The 26692-nt window shown below is 41.0% G+C and overlaps 1 protein-coding gene across 2 annotated transcripts in view; it reads left to right on the forward strand.

Annotated features, from left to right (window-relative positions):
• Positions 1-26692, forward strand: part of cdh13 (cadherin 13, H-cadherin (heart)) — a 305886-nt gene that overhangs the window by 110340 nt on the left and 168854 nt on the right. For both annotated transcript variants that reach the window (XM_041038356.1, XM_041038357.1), the window contains exons 3-6: positions 988-1199; positions 12749-12862; positions 25541-25546; positions 26382-26531. In XM_041038356.1, coding sequence (XP_040894290.1) covers positions 988-1199; positions 12749-12862; positions 25541-25546; positions 26382-26531 — 482 coding nt within the window. The remainder of the gene's footprint in view (positions 1-987; positions 1200-12748; positions 12863-25540; positions 25547-26381; positions 26532-26692) is intronic.

A 26692-nucleotide genomic window follows, 5' to 3' on the forward strand; every position in this document is an offset into this window, starting at 1 on the left:
TAATGATAGCCACGTGTAATATCCTGTACATCATGTCTCAATTGCGGGAAATTCCTGATTTCAAACAGAATTCGCAAAAAGAGATAATGAACAGTTATATAAGCCACCATATGTCTGAGGCAGGAACTTGGAGGCTTGAAATTATTCTGCGCATCCAGACCCACACTGAGAATTGTACAGTACCGTGTGATTCCTGTTGCACCTGCCTTAGTAATCAACAACAACACGTGTACACATCCACACATGCAGACTTACTCAGGGACCCATTCCTCCATGATCCACGATGGTAGGAAGCGTCACGGGAGGCCGAAGGTACAGAGGAGGTGAGGGATGAGGGAAGGGAGGATTGTCAGGACTGTGGGTGGGGGATCGTGTCGCGACACCGAGGGGAATGTGTGGAAGAGATAAAGAGAGGATGAACATGATCAGAAGGGATAAAGCCTGGTAGAGTCCTTGGCAGTATCTCCCTCAGTCAGAAAAGACAGGCTCACATGTGCACGAGACACATGCACATTACTCAGAGGTGACACTTTTCTTCTCCTGTACCTTAAATCCTTTCTTCTCCTCTGGCCCTGCAGCTGGGTGCCACTGTATTATTTGCAGTAAAAGCAACAGTCCTGCAAGAGCAAGTCAGACACATTAATAAGTCTACAATGCTCAGCAAGTTATGCAGTGGATCATAAATACTGCAGCAGGTTTGTGTGAATAGAGATCGCTGACTTTTATTGTAGCCCAGCTGACAAAGCCCTTCAGAACATTGTACTCTTTCTTTGGGGTATCCTTTTATCTTCAGGGCGTCTGTCTATATCTGAGGAATCTGAGAAACTTGTTCTCGTGGATCGTTTGGTAATTCCTCAAAGTCTTTACTGCGCCGTGTGTGTACCTCAATGAGTGTTTCATATGGCTGATTTTTCTTGACGTTTCTATTGTTTGTAATTTGTTCGGAGTGAAGGCATAACATCCAGCCGTTCTCTGTGTTTCTTCCAGTCGAGTTTGATGACTGTGCGGGGAATGAAGACGTGACGTTCGAGGTGTCGGACCGCAGCTTCCGGGTGGACGGGGATCTCAATCTGGTTCCTCATCAAGACGTCCCGTACGGCGGGCCAGTCCTCTTCATCCACGGGGTCACTGCACATGCAGATGACGTGGCACAGGTGGAAATCACTGGACTGCCGGTTCGGTCGTCGCACACTCTCAGGGTGAGTAGAGATTGTGTGTGTTAGTGTTGTTTTTCTTTCTTTTCTTTTCTTTTTTTTAAAAAATCAGTTTCTTTTCATCAAAACTGAAAAGGTTATGCTTCATTAAAGAATGAAAAGGTTACTGTAATGTAGTTTAACTGGACATAATATAGCAGTGATTAAATAACATCGCCCGTGGGTAAATAAGAGGATTAATAACCTTTATTTTATTTTGATATTTTGGAGTTTAAACTTATTTGCTTTCTCGACAAGGTTTAGAGAACAAAGTTGAAACCACTTCCATGTCTGCACTGCAAATAGAAAGCTGCAGCCAGTAGCTGGTTGGCTTAGCTTAACACAAAGACTGGAAACAGCCTTGCCTACAGACACCTCCTAAGCTCACTGATTAACATGTTATACAATATTTGTGTGTTTAATTGGTACAGAAAACAAAGAGTAAACAAGATGTTTCAGTGTTATTATACTTGTATTTCTGTACGGAAAAAATAAATGCTTAACTGGTGACCTTGCTGTGCGGTGTAGCTAGCTATCAGAGACACGAAACTAGCGTTAGCAGTCTGGTTGATGCAGGCTGGGAGCTCAGACAGCAGAACTGCAGCTGTGGTGCTGATGTTCGGGACAAGCAGTTCTCTAATTAAACAAGCTTTTACATAATCAACACACAAAGTGACCGGCGCAACTGTATACGCGACACTCCCCCCACCGCTTTGAGGATAGATGCATTTTACCGGTGGCGGTAAATGTTGAAAGATTTGGTGGACTGCTAAAGTTGGCACAACAGTATTTGTGCATCCCGGGGACATCTGTCCCAGCTGAGCAGATGTTTCCAGCAGCTGTACTAACGTGAGCTACAGTGAACAACGCACAAGTCACTGCCATTATGTAGATAAGGTAAATGTGTTTTCTTATATAAAACAAGTGACACTGGAATCTGCTCTTGGGAGATTTTACTTTTATAGGCTGTTACCATTGAAAGCTTCAGCTCTTTGGATGAATTAATTGCTAGATATGTCTAATAAGTTTAATCTGATCTCATATTTGTTCTCCAGTGAAGTCTGTGTAGCATTGTTGGCAATGTTTAATATTTTGGACTTTGTCTTACCACTCACTGAATAGTGACAGAAAGGAGTGAATCCCTCAAATTTTAAATGAAGTAATTATTTTGAGTTCTTCGTTTATTCGTTCAAAAACTTGGTGTTTCCTTAATCTGCCCATTAAATTCTCTCTGAATTCTCTGTTATTTACCGATTTCGTGGTGAGCATCGTTCATGTCAGCAGTTTAAAAATCGTTCTGTTATGGAAAAAGAGCACTATATGTCACAAGTTGTTGACAGTTAACTGACTGATTGTCTTTGTGGTCGACTATTGATTATGGAAATTGTCTAAAATTTGCATTCCTTTACCCAGGAAAAACCTTAGTTATTGTGTGCAAAGATGACAGAAAGTAAGTGGACTGTTCACTTAACTGTTAACAAGACTGTTATGTAGAGGATCAGGAAATAGTTTGTGATAAGTCAGCCCTCAGTGCGTGTTAGTATCAGTTATTTTGTGATTAATTATGCTAATATCTGTGAGGGCTAGAGTGCCTTCTTAAGTGTAAATAATTAAGCTGTACGAAAGTGGCCAGTCTTAATGTTACATACCCAGTATTTTTTTCAGCGTGTGAAATTTCACCCACTGTTAAATTACTGAGAGTTGATTGCCTTTCTGCTTTTTCAGTAATTATTTAGACTGTATATCTTGTTTATTACATTAGTAATGAGGATTACTCTCCAGTCCTTACTCACACGCTCACATCTCCATGAGCAACATGTACCTGACTCCTTAAGTCTCCTGTAAAGTTGTATAAACCAGGGTTCAGTCTCCCTGTCCTGATCCAGTCCTCCCATTTTGGTGAAAATCTCCTAACCCAGTTAAATGCTTCAGCAGAGCAGCTTCAGTTTTCCTCAGCATACATGAGAGTGGTATCAATCATCTGAACTAACATCAAAATATTCCTTTAAATGAGGAGACGAGGTGGGAAAGTGGAAAGTTTGCTCAGAGATGTAAACACAGGCACTGGCTATCATTCACAAAACATTCATTCAAGACATTAGTGATCTTAATTGCAAATCAAAAACATTAAAAACCAAATCTATCAAATGTTCAGAGACATCTGTTGTCAGTCATATTCATGCATATGTTGATGAATTCTAATCAGTCATAAATGTGAGGCACACTCATGCAACCCTAATTATCATCAATTAACATAATTGCACTGCTTCAGAGATGCCATATTAGGCAGTTGGGAAACACGCATATCCATAACCTTTGAAACCAAAAGGACATTTAAAGAAAGTATAAAAATAACTTAAGTGATGCAGATGTTAAGGTAATACTTGATGCCATTTAAAGAAAAATAGCCTTCTCTATTAAAACAAGCATAGGCATTACAGCTTCAGTTAAAGATGACATATGGACGCAGAACCCAGAGAAGGTGATTGATGTTACATCCACTAAGAGAACCGTACTACAAGTTAAAAGAAAGGGGTTTGATTTACTGAAAAAGGAACTTGTGAAAGCTGCTGGAGGAAGCCAGGAGAACAGCTGCTGCTGCGCTCTGCCAAACCTATGAGCATATCGTTGCCATCACCAGGGATGTGTCAGCCTCTAGCACGGCTGCAGATGGCAGAAACAACTGAGCCTAGCACTAAATCTGTCTACAGGCCGATGGACTTAATGTTTGATGATAGACAACCTAGATTCTTAATCCAGTTTACTGATACTTTGAAATCTTTAGCTCTTGTAAAGGTGCTAAACACTTTTGAATGTCCCAGTGAAGGTGAAACCTCTTAAGGTTCTCTGGATCCACTGTGGCTTCCACATGTGCTTTATACATGCTCTTAATCAGTCTGGTGCAAGTCTTTCATGAATATAGAAAAGAACTGGAACAACTTAAACGTTGCTGAATACCAACAAAATGTGCATATTTCCTTCTACACGTTTTTTTTTAAATCACTGTTTGTGCATGAGGTCAAATGGAGGGAAAGAGGAAAGAACATTTTTCTGCGGGGCAACATAAACAACTGTGATGTTTTTTGTTTTTTGTTTTTTTTGCACCAGGCTTTGGTGTATGAAGTATGACTCTGGCCAGTTCCAGTTATATGAGAATTTGGCAGCCAAGCCTGCTCCCCACCACTGAGCTTTGTTTCTCTGCAAATGTGTCCTTTTGTTTGTGTAATCTACAGAAATTTGTTTCTGTAGCCAGCAAATTGACTGCCTTACAGAACTCTGGGCACCTGAATAAACACCATTGTCCCTCATTTATATCCCCCCGTATACCTATGTTTAGTCCAAATACACTAAGTTGATTAGGAAATGTCTCCAGGGACAGCAGGTTCAGTTTGAGTTCTCATCCCCCTCTCAGAGATCATCTGTCTTCCTGCTGCAGTGCTCAGTGTCCTGCTGCTACCATTCCTCCAGCCTGGAGCTTAATGAATGCCTCCATCCTTTTTGACATGATGTGGCTCTAATTTGTTTGTGCCTCTCACCATCATTTATTTAGTTAGCCGGTCCATGGGTGTTACCTTGGCGAGTCAGTGAAGAAATAAGTGAATTAGTCTTTGGCAAGTAATGTGTGGGAAAGTGAAGTTTATTGGTGGTGAGGTCTTGGCATGAGTGTGAGTTTATGTGTGTTTGTTTTCCATGTGACACTTTATTTTGTGGACACCTTTTACAAGACAAATTCATTTTTAGTGCATATATTAATGTTTATAGTCGTATTTTTCAGTTTGATTGAAAATTATGTTCAAAATGTGATCAACTATCAAACACTTGAAATATAGTCACTTCCTAAAGATAAATCCTAGTTTATTACAGCTTTGCTTTCTGTACCTTTGACTGCCATTTATCCTGGTTATGATTACACTGTATTGACTGAAGAGACTGATGAGATCTGGGAACATGATGGAGGAAAATCCAGGAGTGGTTAGAAGATCAGAACAATAGTAAACAAGATACAGTTACATTATTACCCAGGGAAGATGGCCAACACTTGAAAAAATACTGTAGGACCAAGGTTGTATGTGGCTGGAACTGACTTCTGAGGGGTGAAACAATAATTTACTCTGGGATAATAAAAACCATTGATCAGTTGGAGCACACCGGACATTATCTCCACAGCTTTCACCATTTTCTCTTGGTTTGATATTCAGCTTGATACCTCTGATTAACTATTTTGTCTTTCCTGTGAGCAAATGCTTTATTGTTTAATGTCTCTGCATCACGAAGTAGAGCAGCCGTTAACTGCAAAGTGCACACAGTCACAAAGCGCATGAATTAGGAAAAGGGGTAGAGGCAGAAACAAAGACGAATAAAGATTGTTGGAGGACCCGAGCAGAGAGGAAGACATCCTAAAGCTAATAGAAGCGTGTGAGAGAGGAAGAGTCCTCTAGTGAGGCAGGGTGTTTAAAAGCTCTCATTATTTCGCTATCAATTAATCTGCAGAAGCTCCTCAAGCGCTGGGACTCATATCATCAGAAAATCTATTGTTCCTTTCTCTGTCCACATCCACACTCCCCCACCCCGTGCCTCTCAAGTGGCCCATCAAACACGTGTTCAGAGCAGCAGCAGCAGCTTCTAAAGAATCTGTAACTAACTCATGGCATATTTAAAACCTTGTTTCAATAAGCCAGGGGTTTGACTTGTGGAATGACTGTGCTGACAACAGTGGCTGCACTGAGCTGCTGAGCTTTAAATCTCCAATCTGAGATAGTACTCATGGTAGTCAAGCTGCCTTGATGCTATTCCCCTGTTTTTCAATTATTGTACTACGGTGTTGGTTTCTTTTTTCTGAAACTGTATTTTTGTAATGAAATCTCTTTGTTACGCTCCTGTCAAAGTTAGATTTCGTATTTGCCCAAACCTCCCTTTGTTTCCTCCCTTAATGCAGAGCGGAAACATTCCATGGTGAATTTATTGGCATAACAAATGGTATTGTGGCAGAAAATATTGGCTGGTGATAATTGATAAGTGCCGTGAGCAAAGGTGGAGAGAATCAGTTTTTAATTCCTCGGTGCGAGCTGCTATTTTGCTGTAACGCAGACCCAGAGGGAGAGAAACGGCTGATGAATGATTCCTATTATGAGCAAAAACTCTGAATTCAAAGAGTAATTTATTCCCCCTTTTTTGCAAACGATCAATATGTGAATTAATGGGAGAATGCATTTCAATTTAACAAATGCATGCTCCAAGATATGGACTTTTTTTGGGGGGGGGGGTTTATTATTCCGTGTTGTTTTGGTTGTGTTATGCAGAACAACAGTTATGCAGAACATTTTTTTGCCTTCAGGCCGCATAAACAGACACCATTCAAATGTAACAACTGATAAGAGGCAAAATAATCTGAGTCCAAAAGCCTATTTATTTTGCTTTTGTTATGTTTCATCCATTTTCGCACACTGAATGAAATGTAATATTGCATCCTGAGCAAAATCCTCATCCTTAAATGGCAAATAGATTTTTTTGTATTTATTTATTTATTTTCCCCCCAACCAAGCTTCCAGCGCTCAGTAAGGCTTTCCGGGGATGACTAAGATGTGACATCTTGCAACCACAGCACAACAGCTCACATTATACAACACAACACAAATAATCTTCCTCTCTCTGTCTCCATCCCACTCACCATATCTCTCCTTTGCTTGTTCTGTAGCTGTCATTTATTAATTCTGTTTACTGCCTTTGTCTATTGTCTGTCTCATTTACATTATTTCCTCCTCACCTTCCATCTTTTGCTGAAATAGTTTCATACATCTACTAACTTTTTTTTTTTACGATTTTTATGTGAGGGAGTGAGTACTGGAGAGGAAACCAAAGAGTTAAGATCATGTAACTGTACAGGAGCAGCAAAGCAAACCTTCACCTTCAAATGACTGAAGTGCCTGGTTTAAAAAATAAAAGTGCTAATTGTAAAAATGCTGTCTCACACATCAAGTGAAATGCCAAAATGAGGAAACAGAACATGAAGGGTATAAAGAATTACTTGGCAAGATGAAGAAAATGGCTGCAGAGACAGTTTCAACACTGGTATTAAAGGTACAAGCATTTTGATGAGACCTTCTGCCCAATGGATTTGATTGTTGTGAAACCCATGCTGAATCAACTTGTGATCATTTTTTCAGATTAACAAATGCCATCAGTTAAATTTCAGCTTGGTACATAGTCCAGATCCTCTTCCATCAGGATATCGGTAATTCACTCTTCATATGTATAAATGCAAACAGCCAGATTGCCTCTGTATTGTACCTGCAGCACAAGAAACTGATTATATTTAATTTGATTTCATTATAATTGATGTCTCTCAGAGGACTAAGACAATTTAGTGATTTAAAAGCTGTTTCTGAAGAGGGAAAGCACAGAATTGCTACAGCGTTCATGTTCAGCCTTGAACAGTGTCCTGCTTTGGGTCATCAGGCTCCATTTTGGGTAAAAAGGAGTCTGAAAGGTCAGGGATATAGTGTTGTGAAGGTTTTGGAATAATGCCTAAAATTAGGTGACAGCCAAAGTAGAGAAGCCAAAATTAGATTAGGAAAAAACAATGCTCAGGTTTCTTAGATTTAGTTAAAAGCTTCCCTCCTGGGTTCTGTACCAGCTGCAGATGAGAGAGAAGCCTGATTGTGACAGAAGTCAAGGGAAACATGGATCATCACATGGATGACTTTTTCAGGTCAGCAGAGGATAACAAAGACATTATTTTAGAAATAGATTTCAAGAGGAAGAAAGTGAGAAAGTTTCTTGATAATCAAAACAGTTAATATTCATGTTGGGTGAAAAACGAAGGTTTATAAATACAGATTAAAAGCTGCGGTACAGTGGTGGGGATCGAAACTGGGCATGATGGGTAACTTTTTTTTTTCCCACCAGTTCACACAACCTAGCATTTTAGACTTATCTGTCATGTTTTATTTTTCACTAATGGTTAACTTTATTCATTTGTACATTGTTGGTGCAAGTAGGTTTAGATTTAATAGGGGCGGTTTTGAATGGCCACATGTCATATTGACTTTGTTTTGAGACTGTTATGTCAGCGCACACTCCATACCTCTGTCTGCAGGTAAGATTGTACACACACACAAGGCATTTGGCACAATATTAATTAGTCTGACTAATCAAATATTGGAAATAAACATCAGTCATCAGTGTCTTGTTATATTCCGCTTGACTGAAAAGCAGTTTAGAAGAGTGTTGATGATTTGTTTTAATAAGGTCTGAACCATGTGCTGTCAACAGCCACATTGAGGGACATGATATGATGTGAAACAAATGTTTTGTACGTATGGGCTCAGTTGTCGGTTTATCTCATACACCTTCCTAAAACGAATTCAGTCTGTTGTTTTAAAGAGATGTTGATTCAGCTGTGTGATCATTTTAGGGGATGTACTTTGTGGTGCTGTCGAACTGTATTTCATTATACAGAGAAGGATTTCTGTTGCCCGCCTTCATTGATATAAAAAGGGTTGATAATAATAAAATAATAGAAACATCTGTCTGTCTAACGCAATACAATTTAACAGCACCACAAAGCTCGGCCTCCAAAATGACCATAAAGTTTAATCGACATCACTCTTTCAGTTTCAGTACAAACTGAACATCATCACTGTAATGACGGTGGGATTTATTGCAGGACTGCTGTATTAGACTGCATTAGTTTTAGGTAGCTGTACCTACCAAACTGTCAACTGAGTGTGTACATACTGCTGACACTAATGTAAGTGAGCTTAACTGTGTGTTAGGAGAGCTGAGTGATTGCCTGACCTGGCTGCATAACCAAGAATTTATTCCACATCGAATAGCTGGCCTTGATATTATCCATTTCTCACCAGGTCTCCAACACATTGTCAGAAATGAGTAATGACATGTCTCAATATAGCATTGAGAGTGAAAATGGCAGAATGGACAAGGACGTGACTTTGCTGCCACAGTAACTCTGCGCTCAGATGACAATGATAAAGGCTCCATCTTTCTCTCCCTCACACGCAGGCACACACACACACACACACACACACACATACACACACATAAATACATACTGTAGTACAGTATATATGCATGTAAACAGTATACTCATATGCACATGGGCATATATGGCCGCCTCTTTGTTACCCCTGACTGATCAGGCGTATTAAATTCTTCTTAACAAGACCTTTTTTTTTTTTTTTTGTAATGACACCTTCAACTCAGTAGACTGCAATGCCCTAATGATCATTTGAGAGACAGAGACAGAAAGAGAAGCAAATGTATTAAGGCTGGATCAGGGTTGATGGTGCGGCAGTAATTTATGAACAGGACACATTAAAGATTCATGGCTTCCTTCTCTTACGGTGTCACCAAGCTGTAAGAACACTATTCATCACACATGCACACTGCACAGGCAGAAAGTGAGAAGAAAAGCTATTGCTAAGTGAGAGAGAAGAACGAGGGAGAGCTGCAAAAATGGCAGGTAAAAAGGTGAGAAGGAAGTAAGTAGGACTGCAAATTATCTTTCCCAGAATACCCTGCGGTGAGCCAGGACAAACCGCGGTAACCAGCTGAACATCAGTGCATCTCGCCGTCCTGATCCACCTGCAGAACATTAATAGGTTTTAAAGCGCCATCTCTCCCTCTCTGTATCCACTGTATCTCAGCTCAGTGAAGACGTGGATTTGACAGCATGATCTATCTTAGCCCTAACCCCTGCCACCAGTCCCTACATCCAGCCACTAAAAATACCTCATGGGGCCCGTTTGCCTCCCAGCTCTTCCTCTCCTCTTTTACAAATATCACACAGCTGAGACCTGTGCATGATGGGATTGATATGCTCATCCCTGGGCTTCAGACTCGGGTTGGATTTTTACAAGCGGTGCTTAAAACCCCATCAACTCGCTTGTGAACAGATCGCATACATATACACACACAGAGACACACACACACGCCACTGACTGTGCTCTTTAGACACAAAATAGGTCATATAATCTCAGGCAGTTTTGTGCAGTGTTCTGTTTAACCGCTTCAGGTCCAGTTTTAGATTTCTGTCTCTGACATTTGGAAGGTCACCCCCGAGTGGGTTTGATAAGAGTGGCCATTTCAGAGACCACTCAGTGTGTCTTTGGTTTGTTCTGGTCGAGCTGTGTTTATGATTACTGTTTAATTGTGTTCTCTCTGACCATTGTGGCTGGGAAGGGTGGAGGGGTGAGGCGGTTAGTGGCGTGGGTGTTTGCTGGATAGCGGCGGCAGCATTGCCCTCTCTGTCTGAGTGTCAGCACTGTGCTGTAAACAAATGGCTCAGTTTTTCCCTCTTACCTGTTCTCTTTCCGTCATTCTGACAGGGGTGAGAGTGGTGCCAGAGTCCCTGTCAGCCAAGAACAGCAGTGCGAACAGTAAACACGCAAACAGCCCCCCTGCATACACACTGTGCACTGCACATTGTCAATAAAGTGTTGCACAGTAGGCTATAAAAGACGAAGGACAAAAGAGACTATTTGCATTGCAAATGAAACCACAAAAACCTCAGGTCGGCATTTTCCCTTTCATATTGAGAGTGTGTTGTCACTTTAACCAGGGCTCAGTGGCTGGGCCTGTGGCTGTGTTGTTTCCTTTACTGTCATTGTTCTGTCATTTTGTTCAACATTTTTAGCAGGGACTGCCTTTATGTGGGTAATTGACTGTGGTAGTATGGAGCAGATCAGAGATTAGTGTTACAAAGCTTCAAAAAGTCCAGCTGAAATCTCATTTAGAGTTTTGCAGTCAGCAGTAATGTCAGGGGGATTTTTTTTTTTTTTTTTTAATTTTGTTGTATGTCATATTTATTTTTATTTTCAAGGAAGAAAAAAGTCAGCGGTCTTTGGGAAAACATCAAAAATGACTGCAAAGCCTCTGGAGGGGCGTGCTGTTTTAAAACATTTGAACGAGAAATTTATGAGGTGACAATATGTCAATGTTGGGTTTTCAGCTAGTTGCACTGAAAACCACAAAAAAATCAATTAAAGCATAAAGCAAACACTTTAAAAACATTGTTTGACAGCAACTGGAAAGAAGGGGAGTCAAAGTAAACAAACCCAGGCTGCTTTAACTGTAACTATAACTAAAGCCATGGGAAGACTGTATTATTAGCAGTGGTAACAAATGATAAAGACCACATTAGGTAACTAATCTAGTTAGTTAACCTGCAAACTGAAGTTACCAATGCACTTTTCCTCAGTAACTGTTTGGTTGCTAGTTTGGTTGCTAGTTCACCAAGTCGAGGCGCAACACAAAATGAGCGATGAGAATTAGCCGGAAAGCTGATGTGGGATGTTGTATGATAGATTATTGCCTCATTCAAATCTGGATTTAAAATTAAATGTTTAAATTTGCTCTGTTTGCTCGAACTCCTTCATCTACTTAGACGCAGAACTAATGGCTTTCTGACTTGGTGATACAAAGGCACGGGGTGCATGATACAAAAAAGTATAAGACATACATTTATGTTATATTATTTTGGGTAGCATGTTTTTCTCCAAGGACAGCACATAATGTGATTTACAGAACAGATAGTGTGGCAGAAAGAAACATGCAGCTGAATTTCAGTTGGACCTTAAGTAGGTGATGTGGTGTGTGTCTGCGTTTGCTGTCTCTCCTCGGCCCGTGTCCAGGTGCGAAGACAGTCAGCAGACTGTCCGCCCCTGCAGGTCATCACCTCCATATTAGCAGCCAGGATTCCAGCTTCCCTATCATTTTGTCAGTGACAGAGATTATATCTGTCAGCATCTAAGCAGAAGGGCTTGAACTGTATCTGTTATCTCCAAGTGTAGAAGAAAAGGGAAAGGTCTCTCACTATTATACAGTAACAACCATGTCTTTGTTTACAACAGCAGGAGGGTGGATGATGAAATTAGATTATGCTGTTGTGTTCTCAAGAGCAAGAAATAACCTTTCAGATTGGCTCCTTCTGCATGAACAATACAATTGCTTCACCAAAACCTTGTCATCTCTCATTTCTTCTTTTTTTTTTCTTTTTTGCTTTCAAGGCTTAGTTTTTTTTTTCTACTTTTCTCTTGTGTCCTTATTTAACACACAGTCTGAAGAAAGAATTAAGGAATGTAAATTAAATTACAGTAAAAGCAACAGATACAGTTATTTCATGTTTTCCCAGAGAATCACCTCTCCTCTCCTCTCCTCTCCTCTCCTCTCCTCTGTAAACATGTGAGCATATGGGGCTGTCTGCCAGATGCCGGTGCTCAGCCTCTTTGCATTTCTGATTATATAGAACAAACCACTCTGCCATCAAAATTGGGAATCACTCCATGAGTAGCTTGTTTTAACTTTTTTTTTTTTTTTCTTTTTTGAAATGCATACTTGACTGCTTGCTCTGTGTATGTGACATTGGTGGGTTTCAGAGTAATTGCTAACAACATGCTGACAAGTAATTTTGGACAAGGTAGGGTTGCTGTCAGAATTACAAGAGACATCACCCCATGCTTCACAATGTAACTGGGCAAAATATAAAGGACTGTTGTTTCAAAGTTTAACAATATGTTTTCTCTCCTCTGTTGTAGAATATCCTGGGTCTTGGCCAGACGCTGCCATACAGATCTAAGAGATCCCTGCTGGTCCCTCCTATGATTGTAACTGAGAACCAGAGAGCTCCCTTCCCCAGGCTCATTGGCAAGGTAAGAAACACATGGTCCCATCGTACACTCAGGTGGCCTTCATTTCACAACCGAGTTTCCGTACAGTGGAACTAGGCTGTTTTCATAACAAGGGGAAAAAAAATGGAGTTGGGTTTTGCATTTGAAATGCTCACCGAGGAGTGAAAATTGCCCAAGGTACAGAACCAAATATTCAATATGTGCATTATTTAAAGGTTTGGAAAATGTTATATTTATGGTCTATTTTTATATTTGAAGTCATTTTTGTGTTTTGTGACCGTGGTTTTATTTAGCTCAAGAAAGAAGAGAATGGGGTGTTCCCTGATCCGATACACAGCTCCACAGACAGTTTATTCAGGGCGATAATTCTGGTTACTGCAACATATATATACAGTCACACCAAAATTTCATTGAAGTGAATTGGTTTTGTTCTGTGATAACAAATTCCTGTTCTTGTTCCTGTTGGAAGGAAAAGCGCACTACCTGAAGCAGTTCACCACACTGACTTCTGATGTCGGCTGTATTAAGAAAAAAAAACAAAAAAAGAGTTTTCAGCTGAGCCATTCCTCTTAAAACTCATCCAACTAAAACTAAGTACAAAGAATGGCTTGCACATAAGAGACAGATCATCTTGGCTCTGTTAATACACAATGGCCGAGTGCTTGCAGGCTTACTTTATTCTTTGTCTCAGTCTGTCAGTGTCTGACTTCCTGTTCCAGATCAGAGCACATGTCATTCACAGCTGAATCCGTGATGATGATGATGAGTTCATATGTTTTTTCCAGTGAATGGTTGAAACATATTATGATGTGAAGCTTACACCTTCACAATACTGGGAATTCTCGCTGTATAATAATCTTATGTTGAATAACCTAAACATAGCAGAGTGTGCATGTAATCACTAGCAATGTTCTAATGGTTTTGCAGCCTGAACAGAGAAGCACTTGGTTTATTGATGTCTCAAGTTAAAAAAGAACAGCTCTCAATTTGTTCTTCAGAAAAAGAAAAAAAAGATATCGGAGTGTTTTGTTTGCTCTGTGGACATTTGAGCATTATTTAACTGTGAAAGCTTCCATTATTGGCCACTTAATACAAGGACAAGAGGTGGGTGTTTTATCAGACACAAATAGTCTGCCTTGGTGTTTTTTTTTTTCTTTCTTTAATGTGTATTGTTTATAGTCAGGACTCAGTGACATAGACCTCCCTGTCACCTGCAGACTGATTTATTATTCAATATCTTGTAATTTATTTTTCTCTAAAATATATGTCTTCATTTTTTGGGGGCAATAAACTAGCTGGAAGAAAGCAGACAGAAAAGCAGGTGCATATAACAGACCGAGGATTTGATTAATACTTCAATCAGTCTATGAAATTAAGTGATCTAATTTCAGGTCCTGCTGCCGTTCTTTTCTTTTTTTTTTCCAATTGAGTGGAGCTTTTACCAAGCTGAGTTTTGAAATTGGGAACCTCCAGAACAAGACAATCTTAAAACCTACAGCAATGTGTCTTCTGGTACTGCAAAAATGATGATGTTTAAAAAATAATAATAATAATTTGACAAGAAGTTCTGCAAATCAGAAAATATTACAAAGAAACTTTTAAAGTAGTTTTTAATACAAGAATTGGTCATTTCATTGGGACCACTTAAATGTGATATGTAAAGGAAGTCTCATTGGGAGGATGATTGACTATCATATGCCTTGCTTAAATCCAGTCAGAGAGCACCAATCATGTAACACATCAGTGGCAGCAAACACAGTTCTAAAACCACACTAAGAATATAAGATTTCAGTTTAATCTCCTGATGTTTTCAATTGGGCACTTATTCAGATTCTTTCATGTTTTGCTTGGCAAGATGACTTGATGAGTGTGAGTGATGAATAACATTGAGGTTAACCGCTCTGTTGTTCAGACAGCGTATCATAAGAATCATCATTTGTATCTGAGGTTAGTAATTAGTTTTTGCTTGAGGGTAAATAACATTATCAAATCCAAGAGCCAATTCAGACGTGGCTCTTTGTCAAGGCAACCAGGGTAATGCTAACTTGCAGGTTGGCTTACAAAAATATGTCATTGCTGCAGCACTCTGTTGAAATTTGGGACCACTAATATTGATTTTGTTGTTCTGCTTTACTACTACACAGGAAGTGAACATTTTTAATGAGCATGGTTACAAGCAGCCATGTTGAAGGAGAGACAGCTACATCAAAACAATCTTAAATCTCAATGTGCTGCTTTCAAAAATGCACATAGGTAATAAATGAAACCTCCTAAGATCAATCATTAAGGAGAAATGAGCCCTTGGTCTGAAACTTTAAGTTGGATCCTGTTTCACGGTTCTCAGAAAACTAAGATTGTAACGTTATGTTGTCTGCTACAAAAATTGACGACAAATGAGCAAAGTGCACAGTCATGACACCAAAGCGTTGTAGGTGGCAAAGCAACTAACAGTGTTTGTCGGTTTTGTACGAAGCAGCTATCTTACACCGTGAACTGTTTCAAATTCATTCAAACTTACAAAGGTACAAAAGTCCTAGCAGGAAAATGTAGGGTTGGGACGAGACAAGGTCCAATTCTACCAGAATCAAAACATGCAGGCTAAGAACAGAGCGCTGGAAACACATGGCACAAAGACGATCTGGCTAAGGGGAAGTGGAAATGGGTCAGTACACATGTATATATACAAGGGCTCTAAAGAGGGAATGAGGAACAGGTGAGGAGGTGCAGCAGGTCAGGTGATTCCACAGAGACAGGCTGGTGCGAATAGCAGAGTCTGAAATGACAGCCAAATTAGAACATGTGTCCACAAACAACTGGACTGAATGAATGAAGGGATGAATGAGTAAACTGAAACTCAAAAACCACGACACCTGTACTCTGAATATCATCATGAACACAGGCATGGTTTTCTATATTTCATTCTCAGCTCAAACATCAAGTTCGGTTTAAGGAAGGTGGGAGGTTATTCGTTTTTCTCTGTTATCTTTGTCTTACCCTTTTTGCCGATCAATTTGTCTCTTAAGTGATACTTTCCTTGTGGATAAATACAAAACCTGGGTAGATCCAATTGAGAACTCTCATTTTCAGTCTTTCAATTTGTTAGAGACCAAATATTTGAGGCTGGTTGAAATAGCTGTGTAATAGTGGATGAAAACAAAAGTTCCCAATGGAGACAGACCACTTTCTCTCAGTTTACCTTATTAGAGTCTGACAAGTGGGAAAAAAATAATTGCATCTATAGCATCTGTGTTTGACATCCAATTTAATCCTTTGCTATACTGAAGCTTTATCAGCCCTTCTCCCAATGGATGTTGAAAGCCGTGACATTACTGCTCCCATTACTGCGAAAGGTGTGAATCTCAGTTCTGTGTATTTTCAAGATACCATTTTGCCACATAATCAGAGTTTCCAACGAGGGGTATTTGCACAACCTAATATTCTCCAAAGCTTTCTACCTTGAGGATTTATTCATTGTTTTATCACTAATGAAGGATTTTATTTGTCCAGCTCGACCCCTGTGGAATAGGCCCAAGATGATGTGACACAGCTTATGATTTATGTGGCGGATTATGAATTGTGTGTCATTACATAATGCATGGAACTCCTCCAATAGCTCTTCTATTCATTTCCCCTCGAAAGGAACTGCACTGTTTAATTTTTGATGGTATGAAGTGTGTGCAGCAGGTAAATCATATCACCTAGGTTATCTTGGGACCAATGACCAACCATAAATACATCCAGTCCATACAAACCATACACTGGACCCTGGGTAAGGCTCCACCTTTGTCTCTCCCTGTGGTACAAAGCCTTGATGTATCTCTACCTGTCAAGCAGCTTTATTCTGGGGCACTAAGAGATCAACCACATATCTCAATGCCCTCAGAGACTAACATAAAAAGATATCCAATACTAAGCCCTGCAAATAATAGATAATTGTACCCAGGAGAGTACGACCACAACACAGAGCCTTACCCTTCCTGTTCATACCTGCACTGTAGTCAGTAAGATCCCTGTGAAAGGTACTTGAAAGCCTGGAGATACCAGGTTGGAATTAGTGGTGCTGATGGACTTTGCTAGTGTGCATGTGTTGGACCGATACTGTAATCCACTGGGGGGCTGTGCGAACTTCTTCTTCAGTGGTCTACAGGGACGTAGCAGAAAGTCAGCAGCTAAGTTTCGTCCACAGAGGGCACAAATGATCCCTATAGTAGTTTGCAATGGATCTGTTCTGGATTGAGCTAAAGTGTCAGTTAATGGGTACAGCCATTGGGATACTTTTACACATTCATGTGACAAATGGGAAGCATAGTGCCTACATGACATGGACTATTTTTCTCTCACTCCCTCCATTGTGGCCGCTTAACTGTCCTTCTCGTTTCCCCATTCCTGCTTCTTTCCACTTTTCATAGGCAAATTCCATCCATCCCTCTCTCATCCCTGTATCCCTCCATCCGTCTCCCCTATCTCCATACTCAGCTTTGCATGAGGAGGCAGGCTAATGTGGGCTATTTTACCCAATAGAAGCTATATGTCGGTGACTTGGCGAAATTGATTTTCCACACGAATAGCTTCCCTCTTCTTACGCAACATGCCTCTTCCATATGGCAGCCATTCATTTTTCATGCTCCCTCCCTCTCTCTGGGCGATAAACAGTAGGAAGAAGGGGAGAGGTGAGATTGCATGGGCTACTATTTGACATGTATGGATGTGTGTGCACGTGCACTTGTGCAGAATGTGTAAATGCTTGTGTGCGTGTGTGTGTGTGTGTGTGTGTGTGCCGGAGGCGTGAGGGTGGGTTGGCTGTCAGCTGGACTCACAGGGGAAGGGTAAGAACCTTGTTGTTTATGTCACACCTCCTGCTAGCTGTGGAATTGTTTTGATACAGAGGTCTCTCCCCTGCCCTCCCTTGGGGGCCCATAAACAGCTCACAACAACTCACACCGCAGCTGGAGCATACAATGAAACTGATATACTTAAATGTTTCTCTTAGTACGCGCCACTTCAGTCGCTGCTGATAGGACCTTTTTTTTTTTAGACTCCGCAAGCACTCAGGAAGGTAAATCAATCATAGCTCAATTAGTTTAAATGTTTATTTCTGAAGCTGTGTTTCTCATGTCTGGGATTCAGTGTAAGTCAGGTGTAATTCTCAAGTGGGGCAAAAGGATGGGTTATCTCAATGTTCAAGGAATAATTATGTGTCCTCTTCAGTATTGTGCCATTCAGTGTTTCTGTATAATCAATCTGCATGCATTATGATTGCACATGCCTCTGCCCGTCTGCCTGTACCATGAATGTAAAAAGAGAATCGGATACAGTGATCCAAGATGGCTCCCAATTTATTCCAGTGAGGGTTGTTCACATTTGCTGAAAAAGTTTTTAGGCCTGTAGAGCAGGTGTGTCCTTCTCTGGCTGAGCCAAATGAGAGCATGCCCTGCTTCCTGTTGATTTCCTGCACGAAGTGGCATAAAAATAATTAACTGATAAAGCTCATAGAGACTTTTCAAATTGTACCAAACCTAATGGATAAAGTTCTAGGGGCCATTAAAGCGTTTTTGTCACTCTCAAAACATAAATTTTTCATTTTATTGCTGTTCTTTTTGTAAAGATTGTACTGTTTATTATCTTTCTGAGACAGTGTCCTGTGATACAGACTGTGGTGACTACAGCAAAATCACTTCGAAGCTGTTCCCAGGTGCTTGGGCTTTTGTACCTGAGCCAAACCTCTTATATCCATTACACTAATTTTCAAAGATAATTCCCATCCATCACCATGAGACCCATTTCCGGCAGTGCTCGTTTAAGTATGTACAGTAAATACCTGCATTTACTGTATTGTGGCAGAGAGTTAGCTTTTAATTATGTTCCCTGAGCTGCACTTGTTTGCTTTGACTGGATTCAGTCTTGTCTTTAAGGAAAGTTTAGGATTTAACATGTTTAATTTTTTTTTTAAAGTAATGTCAGTGTTGTGTGGGTCCTGTTTGCTTTTCTAATGACAGGCCATCAGCTGGCTCCAATTTTGAGCCGTTTCCCTTCATCTCACAGATGTGTCAAATTGCAATTCCCCTAATGTCAAGAAAACTAGAAATCTTATTAAATCTTGTGGCAGGCCAATCACAGGTGATGACCAAAGCCTGATGGTTTGACAGACAGCTGTCAGTTCCTCTTAGTGTGATGAATATGTTTGTGTTTGTTGACATGTTTTGTTTAGACTATGTGCACAGCATCTGTACCAAGTAGCTTAACTATTAAAGCCAAGCCCACCTCCCTCCCTGCAAGCTGTTGCTGTAAAGGCGGTGGGTCTGAATATTTAACAGAGAAATGTTCTCCATAGTAATTGAGGCAAAGTTGGTCTTTACTTAAGGTGAAACAAAACGAGTTCTTCTTGAAGCTCTAATGGTCAAATTTTCCTTTAAATTTAGAAGAAAAATTTCAGTTGATATAAAATTAATTTGGAACAAATGGGTAATTGATTTGTTTTAGATGTTTATAAGACACCTTAAGGCCTTTTTTTTAATAAGACCTGAGAATTGAGAAATAATAATTTAATTTACAGTATTTTGTTTAGTTGCAGACTTTTTTTTGTGAGAACTGCAGCCTGTCACATCGTTTGCCAATTTGGAATTTGGTCATCGCTGATCCACCAATCGCCTAGTGTATGCTTGGTTGGGTTCCCTGCAACCCTGATTAGAAAGAGCAGTTACACACACAGATGGGGGAGGGATGGATAGGAGGAAGAGTTCAGGTTCATAACTGCAAATAAGACCTGACACAAAACTGATTTAACATTTTTTACTCAGTGTTAACCAATTCCAAAAAAGCCAGAAACTCAGATTTGCCAATTTGCACCATCAGAAGTGCAAATCCATACTCAACAATGAAACACACACAGAGCCCCATTACAGAACAAATGAAAGTCTCAGATGAATCAGCATGAAACACGTCTTCACTTCAAACACAATCTGTAAAGCCATCCTAACTTTCCATGGTGCACTGGAGTTGTCAATTATTCAACCTGTGTTTATCCTTCCTTACCTCAGGGTCCAACTCAAATCAACACAACATGTCTAACTTGACATGACAGTTCCAATAAAGTAGTGCTGGTGAGAGGTGTGAGGGCCTGGTTTGGTTGCAGCCTCAGCTAATATAGTAAAGAGAACAGACGTGTCTGGCACCTTTGTTCCATTGTTTCAGCACCGAGTGCGTCCTGATTCTCTCCTCCTGTCAGTCTGTCTCCTTCCTCTGTCTTGTTGCCCTTAACCTGGTGTCTGTCAACTGTTACAGCCTTCTTTTTCTTCTTCTTACTTTAATTCCGTATCTTTCCCCCTACTTCATCTGTCTTTGTCTCTTTTTGTTGCTCCTCCTTTCACAGAAAGCAGACATTCAATTGAAAGTCTCTCTCTCTAAGATTCCAAGCAGGAAGTGAGGGAGTTGTGTTGTGAGATGTTCCAACATTAGAAAGCAGGCAGCCTGCGGGCCTCGTCATTTAGTCTAATTGATTCTCTTAATTGTCTAAGGAAGACCAGAAAGTTCCTGCCTTTTTCTCCCTGTCTGTTTTTCAGCATGTTAATCATGCCCGTTTGTGGCGGATGTTCGCCGGCGGTGAGTTAAAACCCTCTGACGTACATTCTAATTCGTGTCTGGACCCCCAGACACATCGAACAGATGTGAAATCCATTTTGATGAGAGAAGCTTAAAAAAACGAGGAGAAGCAATAAAAAACAGCTTTGCCGGGTGGGAACTGCCCAAGAGATGCTGGTAATGAGGTAATGATTAGCGGGGGCCTGGCTAACCAATCAAAGCCAGTTAATTAGCACCATTGTTTTCCCATCGTCCTGTGTTGAGGACTCGGTCACTTCCAAGCCGTCCATGTCTTCACCAGGCCTCTTCACCTCTCCTCATCCCTCTCATCAGCAGGCTGGAGTGGCAAGTCAATCAGTACTGGGCCAAGCCTGGCATGCTTGTACACACATACACACACACACACATACTGTTGACATATTCTCGTTTACTCAGGGTCTCACTTGCAGAAAAGCACTCTCAATCACATGTACAATCAGACGGTCACCCCCCAACGTTCTCCAAAACGTTCTCTCCACTTCTCTGTCTTTAGACGTTTTCTCATACGAGCTCCAGAGATCGTCCAGAGAATCAGGTCTGGGCGTCGTAGGGAGTTTACCTTACACGCATGTAGCACACAACAGGAGACTGTTCGTGTCAGACCCATTCTCATCAACTGGAAATACTCCATTTTGTTTAGGCAGGTGGTGGCTCCTGGGTGGAGTGTGCAGGAGGTAGGAGCGAATCACTGTGAATTCTCTGAACAATGACCGGCTCAATCTGACATTACACAGGCTTTGCACTAGGGAGCTGGCAGAGTAAAGTCTGTCCGGTTCAGCTGGTTCAGACATTTGCGTTCACGCATACAGCTCCTCCGTAATTGTAAACCCAACCGTAAAACCAGGACCAGCCAAAATATCCTCACACTGTGAAGTCTGTAACTCTAGACTGGTCCTCACAAAGATAGAAGTACAAGTACACACATACACATGCACACACACACCCTCTTACACAAGGCCTGGCCTGGTCCCAGGAGTCCTTTCATGGCCAGTGATTGTCATTTGCAGCTGGCTGAATGACCTTGGTAGGAATAACACAAGCACCACTTAGGGATGCTGCTGCTTACTCTGTTTCTCACGCTGTCTCTCTCTCTCTCTCACACACATACACACACACAGACACACAATGTCTGGAGTTGAAATCCTCCTTCATACCCCCTCAAAAAACCGCAAGGACATGAGGAGTGTATATACGTGTTTGTCTGTGTTGTGTGTGAGTGGATACAGAATTTGCAATAATTCAGTGTCATGATATTTTCTTTGGACCAACTTTTTTACTTTCTTTGGCACACTTTGCTTCGCGCAGCAGATTTTTGTCCTGATTTTGACACACACACACAAAAAAAAAACCCACTCCAGTGAATTTTCACAAGTTACATAAGTTTTCTGTAAAGATGTCGGTTTGTGTGTGTGTGTGTGTGTGCGCGCGCGCGCTTGTTTGTGTGCGTACATATTTGTACATACCTGTGATGCTTTCCACAGGTTTTTATTTGTTGCCCCACTGACACTTGACAGGAACGCAGACAGCAGGAGGTGTTATCAAGGATTTAATACACACAAACCAACACACATAAACACACACAAACCCGTGCAGATCAATTGTTTTGGTGTTCATTCTCTCGATGTGCTCAGAGGTGTTTGGTGTTCCGGAGCTGCGCCACACCTCCTGTCATCTTCTCGCAGTATCATGAGCCCCACAGTCTTTCATGTCTGCCTGGCTGGTAATGAGAGCTGATAGAAAGAGGTGAGATTCTCCCATCAGTCTTCCCACGCACTCAGAGGGAGACAGACTCAGCGGAGACAAAGCCACTGGGTGTACGTCTCTGCGCCAGCATGCGTGCAAGTTGGAGTGTATGTGTATGCGTGGTGCAGATTATCACACTTGTACCCCACAGAGACATCTCCTAATCATGCTAAACTTCTCCTGACACTTAAGTTACTCTTGAGCTGAAGTTACTGTGTCTTTATCAGCGATCTCTCCTTCTCTCGCCCTCCTCTCCCACTCTCTTTCTCTCGCTCTGAATCCTCACACACACATCCCCTCCCCTCCCCATCGTACCTGTGTGTCTGTCCTTGTTTTTTCCTCCGCTTCCCCCACGTCTATCCAAGTTTGACGCTGAGCCATCTGTGAGCCCAACTAATATTGCACCTCATTCTTTTTTCGGTTTTCTTCATCTGACCCAGTTTGTCACTCTCAGCAGGTGCTGGCTGCCACTGTGATTACTGCTCAGAAATATCTCTGTCCTGAATGACAGCTGTTGCACCTGTGTGTGTGTGTGTGTGTGTGTGTGTGTGTGTGTGTGTGTGTGTGTGTGTGTCAAGGTTATCAACGTTAACAAAAATGAAATAACGAAAACTAGATGTGAGAAAACAGTTTTGTTAATTGAAATAAAAATACAGGCTTTACAAAAAAAATTGATAACTACCCGAAAAACAAAACTAACAGAAACAACCAAAAATTTATAAAGAAAATGTCCTTAGTTTTTGTCTTTGTCAGGTTATGTCATATGTAAGCCTAGTTTTTTTTTTGATGGATACGAAATCTATCTTCCTACTTTTTAGCTGTGCCAGTTGTCGGTGCCATCGCACAAGTAAGCAGCACCTCACTGTCCGTGATGTGCTGCCAATCCATCCACCGCTGGCGTCATCACCGCGGCGAGATTGAGGGGAATGCGCCAGAATCCCATTTGGGATTACTTTGAATACGACTGTGTCACAGATAGGAACAAGTGCCTTGTACAGGAAGCTGATAAAATATGTGGAACATTTCTTAAGGGGGAAGAAAAATCCCACTGGTCTGAAAGTCCATTTGAAAAGCTCTGCAGAAGGCTAACCTAACTTACCTTGACAAGGTAAGGGAGAGCACCAAGCCCCCCAAAAGAGAAGCTAAATCCAGGCCAGACAGCATGAGGGAATGATGTTTTGTTCAGTTTTTACTACACAGCATTTTTTCTGACCTTTTTGAATCTCGCCCCCGACAGACTAAACTAAAATTAAGTATTTTCAAGAAATGAAAACTAAACTAAATTAGCAAACCCATGTTAAAAACTAATTAAATATTAAACTGAAATGGAAATGGACAAAATCTTGTGAAAAATGCAAAAATCATAATAAACTTGTTCTGTTTGTGTGTGTCCACAGCTGGGTTTTGTTTCAGTCTTCAAAAGTTTATAAAAATAAGGAAAATACACTATGATAGACTTATGTTTAGGGGTTTCTAACAGAACACACAATAAGAGAAAGTAGCCTTGGTAGAACTGCTGTTATAACAAAAATCCCTGAGATTCCAAAGAAAAGAACAAGGGTGAGAAAGATGGAGATGAGATTGAAAAGTGAAAAAAGGAAAAGAGGAGAGAAGGCAAGTGCAGGGGAGGGCAGAGGGTAGGAGGCATTTTCAGTATGTGGGTATTCTCCTTGATTAAACTGCCTCATGCTGCGTTTTTCTCACACTTTTGACATTTCTCGCTCTTGTCACGCTATGACAAACAAAAACGAGCAGAGGGCGTAAGTGCGAGGAAATACACAGTACAGAGAAGTGAAAAATGATGAATGAAGAATGAGTTGTGGACGCTTAGCAGAAGAGCAGGGATGGACATATTAGAGAGAGCATCAAGCAAAAGAGGAAGGAGCCCGAGAGCGAGGGGGGACTAGAGGGAAAAGATGAAGTGGGACATCAAGATAAATGGCAAAGAGCTTTGAGAGGCTAGAAGGGCTTGAGCTTCGTCTGGCATAGACTTGTAACGCTGCAGTCTCATCTCCCATGCTCTTTCAAGTGGGGAGTAGAAAGGCCTTCATTTAGCTGCTGTCCCATTGAAGAGCGCTCTCATTAAAGGTGACCTCATCGCACCCCTCTGATCGTGAGGCGCGTGGGGGGGGGGCATTTAGATCCTTGACACGCAGTAATAGAAGGCTCGAAGGGAGTCTAAAGTAGTGACAACAGTGTTGTGTTTATGTGGGCGCAGTATACACTGGCAGTTGAAAGTATTCAGACTCAGTGCTGTGGCGTCGACCCTGCACTCCAGCACATGGGATGTGAAGTGAAAACATGATTAGGAGGTTAAAGTGCTGACTTTCAGCTTTCATTTAAGAGAGTTCACATCCAGATGATGAACAGTGCAGGAACACTTCACCCTTTTAAAGTTGAAAGTCAGCACTTTAACCCACTGACTGCACTGTGGGTGACGCTTGAGGGCAAATCGTCATTTTCGAAACACTTTTAGACATCAGCGATAATCCAAATGACAAACCTGCAATTTTGGATCCAGTCTTAAAGGAAAAGTTCGACATTTTGGAAATGAGCCAATTCGCTTTTTTGCCAAGAGTTAGATGAGAAGACTAATATAACTCTATAAATCTTAGCTTAGCATAACAAGTGGAAAGAGGGTTAAACAGCTAGTTTGGCTCCGTCCAGAGGTGGTCCAGCACATAACTCCCCTTAAAACTGCAAATTTTTATATTTATTTTTTTATTTATTTTTTATATCTTAGTGTTTGCACATGGTAAACAACAAAACATGATGTGTCAGTTTGTCGGTTTAAGAGGTGCTAGTAGGCAGCTTTTGTTATCTTTCAACAGCTCAGCTCCAGGCTAGTTCTTTCCCCCCCATTTCCAGTCTTTATGCTAAGCTAAGCTAACTGGTTCCAGCTACACAGTTATTGTGCCAATGTGAAAGTGGCATCAGTCTTTTCATCTAGCTCTCAGTAAGGAAGCAGATAAGCACATTTCCAAAGCAAACTATTCCTTTGAATATCACATTGCAGTATATCTTTGCAGTGTTTCTTTGGATTAGTCAACATGTTGTGAATTATCTGAACATGTGTATTGTGTTATGAAATACAAAATTCCGTAAAGTTTTTCTACACAAGTTTTGACAATTTTGCTTTACACTTTTATTATTTTTCTCTATCTGAAACACCTGCCCTGAACTCAAGATCTGCAAACATCTACACGGCCTTTGGCTCACGCTGCTGTTTTTGCTGTGCTGTGTAAATCTAACATGCTTTCTTTTCTGTGTGTTTCTTCTTTTTTTTAACCTGCCCGTTCCTGTTGCTGGTGCACCTGTGGATGCTGCTGGCTACGGCAGTCTCATGTGAGTATCAAAAAAGTCCCTGGGTTGGATCATTCTTGTCAGAAAGAACAGCATTGTTAGCCAACTAACTTGGCAGGTCTCATCAAGAACATCCCAACTGTTTCAAAATCAAAGTGTTTATTGTCATGTGCACAGTAAGGAAGCATGTTTCCCAGTACAGTGAAATTCTTCCTTTGCTGTCCACACTGAATGCCAAACAATACACACAATAGGCTATAAATTCTGAAAACACTATAGATTCTAAAACAGTACAAAATAGATAAATAATAATACTAACTGTCTGAGACCATTTCAGAGTGACTGGCTCTAAATCTTCCTCACACGGCCCAGTGGGGAAAAAAAAAAACATAATCTACATAGCATTCACACTTAATTATTGAGGAAAGGAATTTCATATTTATTTAACTGTTCCACTTTCCTTATCTAAAAGTAGTCCTGCCATGCATTAGCGAGTGGTCACAGCAGGCCTCCAGTGCTCAGGGAGATGATGCTAACTTTCAGATTTTACAAGAGTTGAATTTGCCAACTGATGAAATCAAATCAAAGTCTTGTCTGATATAAATTTTTAATTGTTAGCTATCAGGAATTTGCATCACCGTTCAAGATGCATAGAGCTCCTTTTGCTCGATGGTATATCAACAAATTGTAATAAAAAATGTTTCCAGTGCACTGTGCTTCAAATGAAAGGAAGAAAATAGAAATAGGCTGACTGTTAGAATGGCGTTACACTGACTCAGAGTGAAATGGGAAAAGCTTACAGTTGTTCTAGTTGTTGATACATGTGTGTGTCTGTGTGTGTGTGTGTGTGTGTGTGTGTGTGTCTGTTTGTCTGCAGGTGATTTCAACAGAGTCAGGGAACCACATCTTCCGACTGACAGGCCCCGGTGCTGACCAGGATCCCAAAGGTCTCTTCATCATTGACATCGACACAGGAGAGGTGTCAGTCAGCCGCTCACTGGACCGGGAGGCCATTGACTCCTACGAGGTGTGTGTGTGTGTGTGTGTGTGTGTGTGTGTGTGTGTGTGTGTGTGTGTGTGTGTGTGTGTGTGTGTGTGTGTGTGTGTGTGTGTGTGTGTGTGTGTGTGTGTGTGTGTGGGTGGGTGGGTGCGTGTGTGTGTGTGTGCGCGGGCCTTTGTTAGATCTGA

This window comes from Toxotes jaculatrix, chromosome 5, assembly GCF_017976425.1.
Source record: "Toxotes jaculatrix isolate fToxJac2 chromosome 5, fToxJac2.pri, whole genome shotgun sequence".
Classification (NCBI taxonomy): domain Eukaryota; kingdom Metazoa; phylum Chordata; class Actinopteri; family Toxotidae; genus Toxotes; species Toxotes jaculatrix.